The 16795-nt window shown below is 42.8% G+C and overlaps 1 protein-coding gene across 2 annotated transcripts in view; it reads right to left on the reverse strand.

Annotated features, from left to right (window-relative positions):
* ASPSCR1 (ASPSCR1, UBX domain containing tether for SLC2A4) overlaps positions 1-16522 on the reverse strand; it is a 36676-nt gene extending 20154 nt beyond the window's left edge. Inside the window, exons 1-5 of one of the 2 annotated variants that reach the window (XM_008630856.2) lie at positions 16411-16522; positions 12664-12764; positions 6211-6268; positions 5333-5406; positions 4152-4569 (exon numbers count right to left, since the gene is read on the reverse strand). In XM_008630856.2, the coding sequence (XP_008629078.1) occupies positions 4152-4569; positions 5333-5406; positions 6211-6268; positions 12664-12764; positions 16411-16449 (690 nt within the window). In that variant the 5' untranslated portion in view covers positions 16450-16522. Of the gene's footprint in view, positions 1-4151; positions 4570-5332; positions 5407-6210; positions 6269-12330; positions 12499-12663; positions 12765-16410 lie in introns of those variants that run through there. The other variant, XM_017729846.1, reaches the window with a different exon arrangement.
* Positions 16523-16795: the final 273 nt, after the last annotated feature.

The raw sequence follows: 16795 nt of genomic DNA on the forward strand, positions 1-16795 counted from the left end.
CACACAGACATCCCTCTCACCTACCCATCCGGGCACAGAGAACCTGGCTGCCTGCTCCCCTGGCCTCGAGAGCGCAGAGCTGGACGTCATGACGGCAAACCTTCCAGTACAACTGGGCCTAGACTAGAACTGTTGTTGCAGTTATGAAAAAAACAAAACAAACCAGGCTAATACCAAGACCCAAAATGCCCTAAAAAACCTAAACCGGAGCCCCAACCACTTAGATCAAGAGCATTTGCCACCTCTGCAGACAGCAGGACCTTAATGGATCCCTCCTCAGGAAAGGTTACATGCTGGCTACTCTCTCTTGCACCCAAAGCAGCAGCTGTGCCTGCCTATGAATACAAACCACAACCAGAGTCAAGTACATGAGAGGCAGTTACACCTCCTGGCTCTCAAACAAGTCAAACTTTCTAAATTCCAAAACTGTTTAAAGGAACAAAGCTTGCAAACATAGAGAACAGCATACTGAAGGCTACAGGAGATGCAGGGAGGACACAGCTCGTGGCTGAAGAGGCTCACAGGAACAACAATTTCAGTAGTTAATCCAGCATTTCTTCCTAGTCAGCTGCCATCTTAAAAAGGCCACAGGCTCTTCGAATGAACCTGCTGTCCATTTCTTCTCCCCTCATTCCCTCACAACCTCTTTCCAATCCTAATTAACACTCAGATGTCCTCCCTCCATCCACTCACCCCTCCCCCAGGCACTGGCCACTTGGGAACAGGAGTCTTCTCAATTGTCTAAAGCACAACACAAATTACAAGGCAATGTTCACCCTACTTGTGGGCACTAAAGGGTAATTTGAGAAATTAAAAGATCGAGGTTATGTGGGTGGGACCTTTGGCTACTTTTAGAAAGTTGAGCGGGGTCAGCCCTAACGAGCGGGTAAAGGAGCCTGATTGCAGCTTTCCCCAGGCCCCGGACGGGGTGGGGGGTGCCCAGCGCTGCAGGAAGGACCCCAAGTGCCCAGGACCATCTGCTGGGAAGGAGCAGGCTGCAGCGTGATCCCGACCACTGCCCACTGCTGCTCCAGTTAGGACACATCTACATCAGAGGCCAGAGGAGAATTAATCAGACCTCCCCAAGAACCAGGTATATTTTAATCTCCTCAAACAGGCTTGAGTTTCATTTCATTCTAAATATGAAGTGAAAATAGACGTCTTCTGAAAAAACCCAAACCCAAAAGACTGAGGAGGCATATCCTATGGCATGTTGTGAAGGGTGCTGGGATACAATGGAGAGAATTCAAGAGTCTGCATTAGCAAATCCTAAAGTTACCATTTAGTATTGGCTCCAAAAAGGACTTTAGTTAATCCCAACAGCAGTGGGATTCCCCAGGGAAAGGGCCAGCCCCCATCCAAATTATGGTGACAGCTAATGGCATCTGCCAAGGCACTGGGAACCACGAGATGGCACAAGGCAGACACATATTCCAGTCCTAAGTGTTCACTCCTCTTCATTGCTGTGGGCTCCAACAGTCCTAAAGCGCAGACAAAATCCATAAACTAACTTCCCACAATGATTACAAAAGAGGCTCCAGGAATACTAACCCACTTCCCAGCCCACTGCACAGACGGTGTTTTCTGCAACTGTGATGAAAGATAACCATCTCCTGTAACAATAAATGGCCACCACATGGACATTCTACTTTCCATTATGTAAACTGGAGGAAAGCAAGCTGTGATAATTCTGTCCTACTTCTTCCAGGAGCTAAAGATGCTGTGCTATGGTTTGGCACCCCCCTTCTTCAAAGTCTATTCTTCTACCAAAGCCGAGATGTTAGGCACTTTTCACCATGAGGCTGAAGCCGTATGTTCACAGCAGCATCTACATAAGTGCAGTCTATGTGACAAAGCCAGGTGTCAGGAAGAATACAGTTCACTCTGTGGTCACCATCCTGGACCCAAGGAAGCAGGTAAGCTGAGGAAAACTCTTCTGATTTAAGTGAAATAGTGGCTATTGTGCTTTCCACAGCAGCAAGTTCTCCCCAGAGACCCACTTCCTCCCCACCACCTCTGGGAGCTCTAATCTCATGGTGAATCCGGTTTAAAGTTACCTTCTAATAATTAACATTCTGACATCAAAGTCAGCTTGCAGCTGTCTGTAAACCATCTTTAGCCCAAGAAACGAAGGGATGCTGGCACAGATTTTATCCAGCCTCTCTTCAGCTTCAAAAACCACACACAGGCAAAGCATTAATGGGAAGATTCTTTTACAAAAATGGACCTTTGATGTTTAAAAATAATTTGTTTTGTTTTGGGTTTTTTTTCCTCAGGACTGAAAAGGGACAAAAAGCAGATGCCATGTGGCTAGCCCTACTTGGCTGTTGCCGCTGGGAGGAGAGTGGAAGATGGCAGGAGTGGAGGAGGGAACAAAATGTAATCAATCAGCAGCAAAAGTACCAGAGATCAAAGGGCTTGAAAGCAGCCGTCAAAATCACATGCTGTTTAACACAAGGACACAACTCCCCCAACAGAATCTGCAGCTGCTTCAAAAGCTGCTCTCAGACAGGAAGGGCGGCTGGCTCCAGAAGTGGTTTGAACTGGACTGTGATTCTGAGAAAGACATTGGTTCATGTGAATCTTTCAGTCACCACCACTCAGCCCATGCCCAAAAAGCACAGCTCCACATCAGGCTGTGAAGTCAGTGAAATGATGGAGTTCTGCCTCTCCCACCAGTGCACAGAGAAGTGTGGGCAGCAAGACTGGTGAAGGATACTACCACAAACCCTTGCACTTCTCCTCCCTAGCCAGACACAGTGGAAACTCCTCCTTTCCAAATCCCTCATACATGAGAGGGCAACTGAAGCAAGCAACACATGAGACTGGACAAATCACCCAGCCTACTGTTTAATTCTCCATGCTCAGGGTCTGCTCCAAAAGGTTAAATAACACTGATGAGACAGACCCAAACGTGTTTCTAATACACTGAAATATTCACCACTGCAGGTTGGCATGGCCTCTTTCTGCTACTTGTGCAGTTCATAACTGCTCCAGAGTCCTTCCAGGGTCTGGCTTCTGTTCCTAAACAATTCAGAACTCATCAAAAATAGACTGCAACCACAAAGAAGTCAACTAAGGTAGAGTCTCTACATCACCATGAAAGCATCCACCGTCTTGCTAAATTCCTCCTGGACTAAGCTCCCTTTGAAGCTCCCCAGGCATCCTTTCTTTCTACTTATAGCCTCCTACTGTTCAATCCTGGCTGGATCAGACCAGAGGAGATTCAAACGTCCAACTCTAGGAGGTACCAAAGAGTCAGAAACAACAAAGGGGATCTCTGAACATGAAAGCCAGCCGCAGTGATGAGCCAAAGAAGCAAGAAAAGAGCTGCTCACTGATAATCCAGAATGGGAAACTCTCAGTGCATAATAACAAGGAGTAAGTTATTAACTGAATGGTCCTGTACTTCATGCTAGGCTACTTGCCAGACATACCCAACCTTCCTGAAGGCATTCAATTTCATACAGCTGCCCTACAGAAAGCACATTTCACATCATTCCCAGGTCACTCTGGGATGGCATCACAGCACTCTTCAGCCATCAGTTCTGGAATCTCAACATGGCTCAAGCTCTTTTAATTTTAACAAACGGTTTTACTTCAGAGACACCAGCAATGGTGAGATGTGCAATTTATCTTTCTAAAAAATAGTTAAGAGAGAGGCAGACTATTTAAGAAGCGGGATATTTTAGATTAAGACAGAAAACACTTCTATAAGCAAGCAGAAATACAGAAGGAAAAGGATGGAATGTTTCTGCTTCATCTGCAATACTAAGAAAATTAAGTCTCAGGGCTCAGGTAACAAAGTGGGCATTTGTTCCTGAAATCTTGAGAGACTGAGGTGTAGGATCTTCTGGACTGTGATTTAATGCAGCTGTGTTGCCTCTATTTGAACTATTCATCAAGATACCTAAAGATTCAAAGTTTTGCTTGCCTTTGGACAGCAAATTCTTCAACTCACATCCTTTATATTTCCTACTTCCTTTTTGAACTCAGGCAGAACTGTATGTCATCAAGGCACCTAATCCTGTAACAAGGGGAAAAAGTCCTAAATCTGGAAACATCTTTTTCCTCATGGGAGCGCAGCCTCAGGCAAGGCAGGATTAAAAAAAATCCCTTGTTGCCCAAATTGCAAACACATTTTCCCTTACCTGTTCTTGCTCCTTTTGCAGTTCTTGGCTGTTCTTAGACTTCTTTGGCTTAGAAGGGCCTCCAGGGCTGGAAAAAGTTGTTGGCAGCTTTGAAGACGGTACAGCTACAGGAGAGTGCCCCAGATGCTCTCCATCTCCAAAAAAAGGGGCAAATGGGGTAGGCTCAGGCTCTGGGGAAAGCCACAGCTCCTCCAAGCTAGCATGAGATTCTTTGATCGAGTCTTGCTTGTGTGTGCAGCTGTTTAAAGATATGGCCACATCCCTGTGGTCCAAGTCCTTTGGAAATGTGTGTGCTTGAGGTAGGGGCACATCCACTGCTTCCTCCATAGAGCCTCGCCTCACTGTTGGCTCATTACAAGGTACCGTGGCACCCACAGCTTCCTCTCCACCAGATGAACTGCATTTCTTCATGACAACTCTTAAAGACACCAAAAGGAATAAAAATAAAATCATAATCCTAAAAGTACTGTCCTCCCTGTTCTTAGTGTGTCCACAACACAAAGACAACAGCTGACTTAAATACACCCTGATTTAACAACTTTCTTCTTCCAGATGCCTACAGAGAACAAGGTCCAGTTGCTGTGAAGTGTGGGGTAGAGGGTCAGGGGGTTGTGCAAAATAACAGAACAGGGACCCGCTCCTCTAGAAGAAAACTGCCTTCCAGAGAAAAACAGCAGTCAGTTGTAAAGCATAGCTTCTAATCACTCCTGCCTCCTGTATATACTGCAAGGAGCTGGCCAGGAGATCACAGAAAGGTTGTCTCTGACCCCAGCTCACCCCCCAACAGCCAGCAGGGCCTGCAGGGACTGGAAGTTAAGTGCCTGAGATCCAGAGCAGGGAAGAACGAAGTGGTAGCTGATGGCCCTCTCAGAGAGACTTTTAACTTTGAATTGTCTGTTCCACTCAAATGAGGAAGAAAAAAAGAAACAAACAAACAAGCTCTTTTAATCTGCACGTGACTGGTCAGCGCCAGCATCTGCTGCTGTGAGAAGCACATCTGGGCAGCAGTTTGAGATAAACAGGCAAATGCAATAATTTCTGAGTGCCGCGATGTTTTCGTTTGGAATCTTCTTTTGTGACTTTCTTTTTTTATCCCTTCCTCTTTTGGTACTTGAAACAAAATAAATTCAGCAACAGAGTGGAAAGGAAAAATAAAGAAACCGAGCTTTGCTTCTCCCAACCTGACAATGGCATTGCCTCCAGTCAGGCCAAGTGATTTCAGTGTTGTCTTCTCCAGGGCATCTTTTCCTGATATCTGCAACAAAATCAGAGGAGAGCAATTATGGCCTCTGATTCCCCAGGAGAGCATGTAAAGCTCTTGACAGAAAGAAGCCTGTATCCAAAGAAACACCACACAATACAAGAAACAGGTGAAAACACACTCCTGCAGCTGGAAATCAGACCTGAATCCATCTGTTTCAACCTGTACTGTTTTACCAAATTCACAGCTTATTAGAACATCTCAATGGAAGATGACCTGTATGTATTTCCATCTCATACACACATCCAAATGGGATCCAACTACAGCAAAGCTACTTTTATGTCAGAAGTTGAACAATAGGCAACATCTCAGAGCTGCAAGACAGACGATTTCCTTACATACGCCTCCTGTCCGTCTGCAATGACCTATTCCAGAATAAAGACAATCTGTCCACAGAGGTCAGTGGGAAGTAAAGGGGACAGCTAGGGAGAGCAAATTCCATAATATCCCCATACAAAATACCTAACAAAACATTAATAGCAAAAGATCAAAACAGAGAAAAGCAAATATTTATTAAAATGAAAACACTGTTTTGACTCAAGTTTTAAAAGAAGTTGGAAAGAAAAGCACAAATAGGTCATTGAGCTCATTTTATGGGCTCAGAGGTCTCAGCGGCGCAAAGTTATGTGCCAACAGAGCTTTTTTCCATACAGACACGTCATGCTTTGAAAAGACCAACATTTTTCTATTTTCCCCCTCAAGAAAGTTCAAAAGAAACACTTTCCAGGTCGGAAAGCATAGCTAAGTTTTCTTATGTTTTAGGGACATGAGACAGTTGAGAGGCCTTTGCAGACTTACCTCATCTCGCATGTAAATACAGACTGGAGACAATTCACCATGCTGTTCCATCAACTCCCTGCAAGAAAGAGCAAAACACTGCAGCATCTGCAGAACAGCCTACCCTCTCCAAAACCAGTGCAGAGTAACAGTATAAAGTGAAATCAGCTGGCAACACTGTCACCTATGTTTCTCCAGCAATAACCACCTCATAGTTCACAGAATCACTATTAGACATTAGGTAAACAATTTGCTTCAATGCATTCACTTTTTCTTAAACACAGCCTAAAAGTTTAAAAGAAAAAAAGAAATAAGTAAAGTAAATTCTGAAATTAGCTGATCTTACTAGATAAATTTAAGCTCATCACTGTTTTTGTGCCTCAGTACCCAGTCTGAAACATTACTTAGTTATACTTGCTCTTTTTAATGCAAATTAAAGACCTCATTACAGTTTAGACTGAAGTTTCACTGGGGAGAGGTCCATTTCTTTTCACATATGCACAGCAACAAACAAAATGAAATACTGTTCTAAAGCAGATCAACTAAGGACAAAGAACTTGCCTGTCTTAGTATCATTTTAAAAAAAGAAAAGAGAAAGTAAACAAACAAACAAAAACGAAGAGCACAGACTTTCAGATTCTGGAGACCAAGCCAAATGAAAGACTGCCACTGTAGACAAAGTGAAAATCAACCCATATTTAAGCACTTCAGTGATGTAGGATACACACGAGCCATGACGCGAAGTCCCAACAGACCATCTGCAGAGGAAGACATAAGTGAAGGACCCTTATCACTGAGATGGGGAAAAAACAGTAAGATGCTACTCTTTCCATTTTCCTCTAGGTAAGCAATTCTGAGGTATTCCAGTAAGAGAAGCTTTATTATGTATTCGCTTGATCGAACACAAAAAACAGACAGGGGAAGGACAATCACAGCAAGTCTCAGTTCTCAACCAGCCAAGATGATGTGATTTCAAAAGGGGAAAAAAAAAATGATTGACACTTTCAGCATGAAAACCTCAGATGTCTACAGAAAAGTAAAAAGCCTTACAGAATTAACCAGTACATTATGCTGAAGCACTGGAATCAGTGAGAGCATTAGATTCAACATGAGAAGAAACTCTGTCATGTTGGTCTCCACTTTCAGCAAAGTGAAACTCAAACTGAATGTGGTAGAGAAGAATGTGGTAAAACATGAGATGGAGAATACTTTGCTTCTCACCCCAAGCACCGCTTACCAATGGTAAGAGGTGACCAGGAAAACACCGCCCACCCTAAGACAGTGCTGGTTTGGAAAGATATACCTGGCTGAATTCTCACAAGCATTTTTTCAGAAGTTTCAGATTCAGACATTTCAGCCTAACTCAGCCTGGAAAACTACAAAAGGTGAGAATGTTGCCCAGGATACTCCCCATCTACACAATGAGAACGGATGAGATTTATCCTTCTCCCTACATCCCAGTAGCTCTTCTTAGCACATTCTGTCTCAAACTCCCTGTCCTGGCAGTTGCACCAGGATATCCCTTGGTAAAGAGCTGTATGTACCATCCGTACTGTAACGGTTTTTCATCAAACACAAAACAGATGAAACTCCTCCTCATGGTAAACTTCCTTCATCTTACTGCTCTCTACAATCCAGTTGCAGGGGGGGTTGGTGGGGGGAATGGCTTTCCACTCACTCCACCAGGAAACCATCACCCATCACCTGTGAGTCAAAGAGAAGCCACCTCTCTGCAAGGCAGCTAAGGAAATCCACCCGGCAGCCCAGGAACGTGACACATCCTTGCTCACCTCCTGAGGCCTCTGGAGCCAGTTCCCAAAGTCAGCTTGCCATTTTATGCCTGACTACACCAAGTGTTCGTTATTGAACATCTAAGGAGCTTTGCAAATGACTGACTTACAGCATTATGTGAACACTTCCACTTAGCTGTCTCTTCAGCCACCAGATTTTAGTCCCTGCAGTGAACTTCACAGGAAAAACCAAAACCTGCAGGACCCTGGCAGCCTGAAAAAAAAATCCAGTAGTTTTCACTGAAAATTAGAAGTTTTGGAAAGGTATTTCTACTTCACACTACTCTGCATTGTTTGTAATTCCCCAGTAGCAGTAATAGCCGCACTTCCTCCTAAATACATCTGCAAAACATTGATCAACTTAGCATTCATCAAGTGTCACAAAATTTAAGCAGAAACTCAGACTGCTTCTATCTAGTACATCACTTACACCTATACTTGTACATTCAGGGTACATTCTCTATCTTGTCCCTAAATTTGTGAGCATCGTACCTGGGGCATGGATCAGGATATAACTCTAAGAACACGATGTCAGTGATCAATGCTGGCTGCATTCTGACTTTTCCTGGAAAGGAGTTTAATGAACAGAGTCCCACCACTTAAAACATTGTGCCTTCAGCATCACATGATTTAAACATTTCTATTTTGGATGCAGTATTACCAGAAACAAAGTTATCTCAAGGATTTATGTAGGAAAAGGATCCCTTAAGTAACAGTTGAAATCCACTCAGTCAATCAAGCGTCTGGTTCTGAAGTGACTGTACATTACATGGTCTGTCTGTGCTGTGGCCACACTGACTGCTGCTGCTAGAAGAGCTGAGAACTCCACAAACAGGCATGCAATATACCCAGCCAGCAGGGAAAGACCACCTTAGGACACGGATAACATTCTTCTGTTCTGGTAACAAGGAAATAACTCTTTGTACTTTAGCAACCTGCTTGCCCAGCAGAAGACCAGAGTCTGCATAACCAAACAGGTCTTCTGCTCTCAATGCAGTGGTTCCAATTAACCTTCAAATGAGTGTCATCATTTTCACAGCTACTTAACAACAACAGCTTTGTCAACATTATCTCAGTCTTTCTGCTACATCCAAAATGTTTCCTAGAGCAGCTGATTAGAAGAATATATATACAATCGAAGTATTACACCATACTGTAACACATATATATTTAGCCCAGCGTAAGTGACAAAAGAAACTGAACTGAGAGGGAGGTAACCAGCCTATGAAGTAGAAAATGAAGGGAAATAGCCATTAAAGTCCATGAAAATTCATCAAGGACATTTACACTTAGACTCAAAACTCAGCCACAATGAGTAAGTGAAACCAGAAGCCACTCAGGATCGAGACAGCCACCGGAAAATTATGATACTCAATCTTTGAGTAATTCTCAAGAGCCAGAGGACATCAAGGATTTCCAGCTGAAGGATGTGAGGGAGCAAACCTGTTAAGCACAAACCAGAACTGAGAGGTCTGTTTGGTTTAATTGTAGCAGTCTATATGCCATCTTGATCAAATGGTTAAAAGCTTGCAAAGCACAGTGGTATGGGACAAGGTGAGTCACAATGAAACCCAGAGGTAGAGCAAATCCAAATAGAGCAAGCTATGAAACCAGTCCTGAGGGTCAGGTCTATTTTAGGAAAGTCAGCAGCTGAGAACTACTTCCAGACCAGTTGCAACATATTCCAAGGAGTTTATAGTACCAAGACTGTAAGACCACTATTTCAGAACACTTCTTCCAGCCACTACAACAAATCCCATTGTGCAGAAAGCAACAGACACCAGAGCATCCAAAATACTATACGCAAACTTCAGATTATGAAATACAGTTAACTCTCTGACTCAAGGTGAGCAACCAAACCAATACTAGAATAGGTCTGCCTCCATCTGTGATTCTACAATTAGTTATTCTCTTTCAGGGACAAAAAGCACTACACAATGCTCTGCAGGAACCAAGAGATTAAGTTTCTCATACAAAAGAAGATTGTCTTGTGATATAAGACCCAGGCTCCAATCTCCACTGTTCCTCTGGCAGCAGTACCTGAGGAAATTCCCAAGATCAATGCCTGATGATGAAAGGCAGAAAAAAAAAAATCTTTTCTCAACTGGAGAACTGGAACAAAAGACCACCAGAGACTGCCCTTAGCACACCATAGCAAGTTATTGCACTCAGACTTCTCCAGACAATCCAGGAGAGATACTCATCCCCACCTTATTTTCAATAGGTTTTGCTTCCAATTAAGATTAGCTGTATACCTCAAGGAATCCTCAATAACGGTGCACAAAAGATATAGGACTGATGAGACACAGAGAAACGGTACAGAATCACAGAAAAGGCAGACAGAACAGCCCAGGGAATAAAAGCTTGAACCTCAAGCTGCTGTCTGTCAGGAAAGGTGGATGACAACCAGCTAGGGGAAGAAAATCTGAGGCACAACGGAACACGTCCTCACCAAAGATCAATAGGAGAGGAAGCCAGTTTGACTTACAGAATCCAGTTTCACTCACTTTTCCAAAAACTGCTTTCCACTTCAATCTAAGCAACTCTTTGAAGAATCTTCGAAAAACGTATGGAAAATATCTGAACCGAATGAATGACCCCATAGAAGCAGTGAAGAATCATAATGACTATCAAAGATGTCTCTTAAGTGCCCAAAGTGCAATTGCTCTATGGACAACAGCCCATAAAGCTGCTGAATCATAATGGCTATCAAAGATGTCTCTTAAGTGCCCAAAGTGCAATTGCTCTATGGACAACAGCCCATAAAGCTGCTGAAGCTGCAAGGCAGGCAAGAGTGGGAGATAGAAATGCAGGCTTCACACTCATAGGGCAGACAACACTGTGCCCTCAACCAGCCTCTGCAGCACAGACTCCAGGCAAAGATCCCCAGAGACTTATTTTTGTCTAACTCTTGGAAGCAGCAGGCTCCTCCTCCAGCTGCTGCTAATCCATTACATGCACCCACTGAGGCAAGCACACACATCAAACATACTGTCCTCTCTTTGATGTGCTGCTCTTCAGAGGGGGAACGGCAAGCAGATTAGATTCCTTCATGTAGTGATCTGACAGGGCCTGTAAACATCTTGTGCAAGGACTGCCGCACGCTGAGAGGAGGAGCAGCCCTACAATAGCTTCCAGACCTTCTTCAGACCCAATTAGCCAAGATTGATGCTGGAAACCCAGGGGAAATTCCAGTGGATTTAGAATACTTCCCCTCACGCACTTAGAGCAGCTGAGCATTCCAGGAAAACATCTCCAGTTGGAAAGTCCAAGGAAGGATTCAGCAAACATCAACAATTAGCTGACTAGTTAGCCAACTGAATCAAAATACACTGAACAGCAACTCAGACCATGAAATCCATATGGATAGCTGTAGACCAAGCTTGTCCTGTGACTAAATCACACACAGCACCTTTGCTGCCTGTTGAACTTAATCAAGTTTGCAAAGTCCATCCAAACATCTGAACTCAGCTCCCAGAGGGCAGAAAAGAGCAGCTGTGTTCTGAACTGAAGTTATGAATGCTTAGCACACTGCAGCAGCTAGAAGCTTAAGAAGAGCCACATGTATATTAACGAGTAGTAATACAATGACCCGTAACCAATTATATAAAAAGCTCAAAATTTAAACCAAAGAAATAATCAACTAATATGTGAAAAAGCCACACAGAGGTTATTTGTCACTGTCAGTAATTACTACCCCCCACCAGTCTACCAGTCCCCAAACTGCAACAGGCACTCCTCTCCTCACAGAGGGCACACAGGGTGTACCAAGGGACAAGAGGGGACTTAAAACACTCAGGAAAATTATACCTGTGGTTTTTGTCCTACCTCTTTCCTCGATTAAAAGAAAACTAATTCTTTCATTGCTAGCATTTACATGAATACTGTTCCTTCGCTTAGGAATAAATGTCACATTGTAGACCTGGTCCATGATTAAAAACGGAATGGTTGTCACAGCTCCAAGGCTTCCTCTTCCAAACCATGAGAAATAGGAAAGAAGTGCCTTTCTTTGAGAAAAGTTTATTAGCTTGACATTTCAAAACAATACAGCCTTTTAAAATCAAAACTAAAGACAAGAGGTAGCACTCAATGTAGACTGCACTAAAATAATAAGATTTCTAACCCATGTACATATTCAATAAATGTAGAACCAGAAATTCTTCCATTTAAACAGGATCTAATCAGTCTTTTGAAGAGTCCACGTTAACCTGCTGAGAGCTCCAGATTTCCTTGAAGAACATGCACAACAGCAAGCCTCGAAAGCAACAGCAACCCATAAGAACCCACTACACTACAGGGAATGGCAGCACAGAAATACTGGGGATCAAGATCATCCAGGCTAACACCTCACCTCTGGCAGTAACTTGACTTCAAACAGGTTTGTGTGAAAGGAAGGTGGTGCAACATATCCCAGTATCTTCACAGCTTTAGGAGTTTGTTACCAGTTTATGCCCTGAATCAGGAGTGCTACTCCCAGATTAAAAAATAGTAATGAAACTATGGAGTGTCTGAAAGAAATCTGAAAGAGCAAGGAAAATGCAAACATCTCTGTTATAAAGGAGAAATCCCAGTCAAATAAACGCAAATTCTACAAATCTGAAGGATTTAGCTGGGTCACCGTAACAAGTAATTAGCGCCATGCAGAGATCCATCCAAACAAGTATTTTCTCACTGCATTGCTCACCTGATCTTTGCAAAATGGTTGAGAAGTTCCCACAAGGTCTGTTGGCAGAGGAAGCTGTCTTGCAAACGGGAGCCATCCTCCAGCTGTAATGCTATCCGAACCTATAGGAACACCACACTGAATTCATCTGAAAATTGAATGAAAACTTATTTTTCTTCACAACTTTTAAAAATATTTCAGTGGTCCTTGTTCATCCATGCAAACATTCTGGCCTGAATTCCTGTTCGTTGGGATGAACAGCTCCTGAGCATGGCAGAGCCCGTCCTGGAATACTAATCAGCTTTCATGGGTCCCTCTCCCCTGCCACATCTTGAACTGGAACATATTCAGAGAAAAGCCAATGCAAACATCCCACATAATGTGTCATCATGAGCAACGGAGGTGTTCTGTTTTATACCAGACAAAACTTTACAGTAAGGGTCTTCACAGCTACATAAAACAAATTCCAATAACCCAGACATGACTGATGCAGCTGCACCATCTAAAACACCAACACAGAGCTTTGTCCACTTCAGCATCCCTTTCCAGAACAACTTCCCTGGGACAAAACAGTTTACTTGCACATCCACACACAGAAACAATGAACACAGTCCCCATCTATCCCTGCATTACTGAAGGCCTAAATAACCGTTACAAGTCCAAAGAAATGACATTTGTAATTTGCAACTCACTAATGCTTCCTAACCACCAAATTTTGACATACAATTTAAGAGTGAAGTAGCAAAAAATCTCAACGATAATTCTGGATGTTAAATTATCAAATTCTTGAACACCTGCAGAAAAATGCAAGGGCCAGCCAGCTGCTGATTTTAACAGGTCTTTTCCAACCTGGAATGCGAATACCCACATTCATTAGCAGGTGCCACATAAACTTCAGAGAATTGCTTCCCGACCTCTCCCCCCCACCCAAAAAAAAGGAAAAAAATCCGAGGCATTTCTAAAGTGAACACATGCTGGGGTTGATCCTTCGAACTCCTGATTGTCCCAAGGGAAAAGTCTAGCAGCTGACCAAGCAATAGAGAATGGCAGAGCACTTTAAGTGTTATCTTTACCTTTTAGAGAATATTCTGCCTTTTTCAGAATGTTTTCCCAATTAGCTCACGTGTCTAAAGAAAAATCATAAAAAATCCTGTAGCCACTAGATAGAACCTGGTTTCTCCAGTCAACTTTAGTTTTCAGAAGTCCACAAAAACTGACCTTATTCCAAAGCCTGAGAAGGACATTAGCCCAAGACAGCCACAGGCACTTTCTTTCATTCTGTGTTTTCATGTGTCCCTAACACTCTCAGTGTAGCCTCTCACTGAGTGTAAGATGTGTGTGCAAGCATGAGGGCAGGGGCTACAGAGAGATGGGATAGAGACACATTCCAGCAATCTACTGTGATTTGCATGGAGGAATATGTTTGTCATCTGCCCTGGCTCCCACCAGTCCTCACAGGACTGCAAATGCTGATCTGCTGGAGACAGGAATTTTTCTACATAAAGGAAACAGTGGCATAATTAACAATGAGCCGACAGTACAATGTCGTTTCATCCCACCATTAACACAACCTCATGGTTTCTCCTACACGGAAGACAAGCCTTAGATTATTCTCAGCTACAGCAGAGCGATGACAGCTGACATCACCATTCTGTAAGAAACCAGCCCAGAAATTCAGACTACCAGTTGCATCAGGTTTTGGGCAACAGTTCAAAGCTAAACATGTCACGAAAGTCTTATTCAGTCCATTAGAAAAGTCTCTTCGAAAACCCCAGGGGCTACATAAAATAATAGCAACCAGTGCAAATTATTGTCTAAGTTTACAAATATTTAAACAAGAGGCTGACAACTTTAACACCAGAGCTGTACTGATAGTGCTCCTGCATCACCTGCCATCACAAAGGGAATTTGTTCAATTTTTCACTAAAGAACTGTCTTACAGGAAACAATGTTTTCCACATGCAAAGGCAAATCCAAAAGCTTTCTATTTTTAAAACATCAGATTTGCTGAACAAACTCATGATTTATCAAAACCTGTATTCTGTCTCTAGGGTAACTGCTGTCACTACAGGAAAGCACACCTACTTCTACAAACATAATCTTAATAGAACATACAATAACAAAAGACACAGAATCAAATTCATCCCAACATTACTGCACCCAGCCAGCATGACTGAGTGCATCACCACTGCCACTACACCCCAGTCACAGTCACCTAGCTGTTATAAAATTCCCTATTTTTTAACACATACTCCCTGTCGCAGGGAATTCTTTTTAAATCTGCTCAAGTTTGTGGGGCAGGGATTCTGTTTAGACTCTGCTTTTCACGTGTGCATTTGCTGCATCTTCTCACCTCCATGACACAGCAGCCAGCACTCCTAGGGAAGCCTCACTTCTGTAGATTGTTCTGCTGAACTGCAACTGAATAGTAACAACTTATGCTTCTACTAGCTCTTCTCTTTTGTGATCTAAAGTAACTATTCCACACTATAACCCCTCTCCTACAGTGCACAGTCCTTCTTGCCCTTTCTCATAATGTAACTTCAGGGAAAACAAATAAAAATCACTGTTTTCCTTCAGTACCTCCCAAACTGGATGCAAATATCAGATAGTCGTCACTGCACCATTTCAAGAGAAACACTCTTCTCTGGAAGACAAACTCCATTCCACCACAACATTTCACTGAAAATTTTAAGCAGATGCTACTGGTTTGTGGTATTTTTTTAAGTAAAGATGTCATTTGAAGCACAAATGTCTTTCTACCCCAAAATTAGAAAAAAAGGCATTAGTGCCAAAACAAAGAACAGAGGGGTTTTACAGAGAAAAATATGAACATCAGCAACCCCCAAAACTACATTACACAGTGAACTAGAGCAGAGATTCCAAAGCCTTCTCACACCACAAAGTTCACTTTTCAACTTAGCAGTTTCTCTCTGTGCCAGTTAGAGCAACTGCCTATAACAAACACCTCTAACACTGCTTGGCTGACAGACATTAAGAGATCAGCACCAACAGACCTGCAACTTCGATGAAACTTGAGAAACTCCCTATGAGGAAGTTAATAAATAGCAAGATGACTGTTAGTGATAGACAAGTTTTCATTCCCAGGCTACTTAAGTAAGACCACACATCATTTTTACAACATGAAAAGTTCACACTCAATAACATCTATGCATCGCTTGAAAAGTTATGCCTCCAGCCACAGGGATACGTACAGAAGATTTTTACACTCCTAAACATGGCCATAATTTCTAGAGAAAACAGCATCCATAAGCCCTTTGCAAATGATACTAAATAGGGACATTTGGCCACTGCTGAACTCAGAACATGTAATGAAAGGCTCTAAAGCTGTGTAAACATGCCACGAACACCAATGCTAGGAAAGCAGTAAAAGAAGATTCTGTAAGAGTCTGAGATTTAGTCAAAATCCAGAGCTGGACAACAGCAACTGAAACAGAAGTTAGGAAAGGGAACTGAGTTAGTAATCACTGATGTTTAACTTCTTAGCTATCCATGACTACTAGTTTTTCAGTTCCCCAAACCATCCCGTCCTCCAGCACAGCTGGTACCCCATGCTCATGCAGACTCTAAGCAAAGACTTTCAGGTACTTAATTACCATTTTCCACTGCACTTCAACCAGTCTTCGGCAGGTCTCTGACACAAGCATGGCCACACCAACCTGTGCCCTTGCTCATTAAATCTGATGGGATCATATCAGCACAACTGATAAATGAACAGATCAGGTCACATTGCATAAATGAACATACCGTGGTTCCAACTCCTGCTCTGTTAGTGACTGGCACCATCTCCAGTTTGGCATTGTTGGGCAGCCTAGCAAATCTCCACTGCAAGGACAGGTCCAAAACATTCCTCTGAAACCTGAAGGGGAACAGAGCCTATGAGCAATACAAAGTTCAGGTATTGTGCAAGAGAATTCCCAGGAGACTGACTAGAAGCCATAAAAAATGATTCAATAATGAACAATTGGTAAATATAAAAGCACCATCAACAAAAGCTCTTCTGCACACCAGAACAGCTGCAGTTTGTAGAGGTTACAGAGAAGATATCCAAATCTATGTTCTTCCTTTAAATGTTTTAAAGAGATAAACAGCAACCGACTACATAACCGAGCCTAGTGAAATACCAAAGTAC

The sequence above is a fragment of the Corvus brachyrhynchos genome, unplaced genomic scaffold, assembly GCF_000691975.1.
Source record: "Corvus brachyrhynchos isolate BGI_N302 unplaced genomic scaffold, ASM69197v1 scaffold340, whole genome shotgun sequence".
NCBI lineage: Eukaryota > Metazoa > Chordata > Aves > Passeriformes > Corvidae > Corvus > Corvus brachyrhynchos.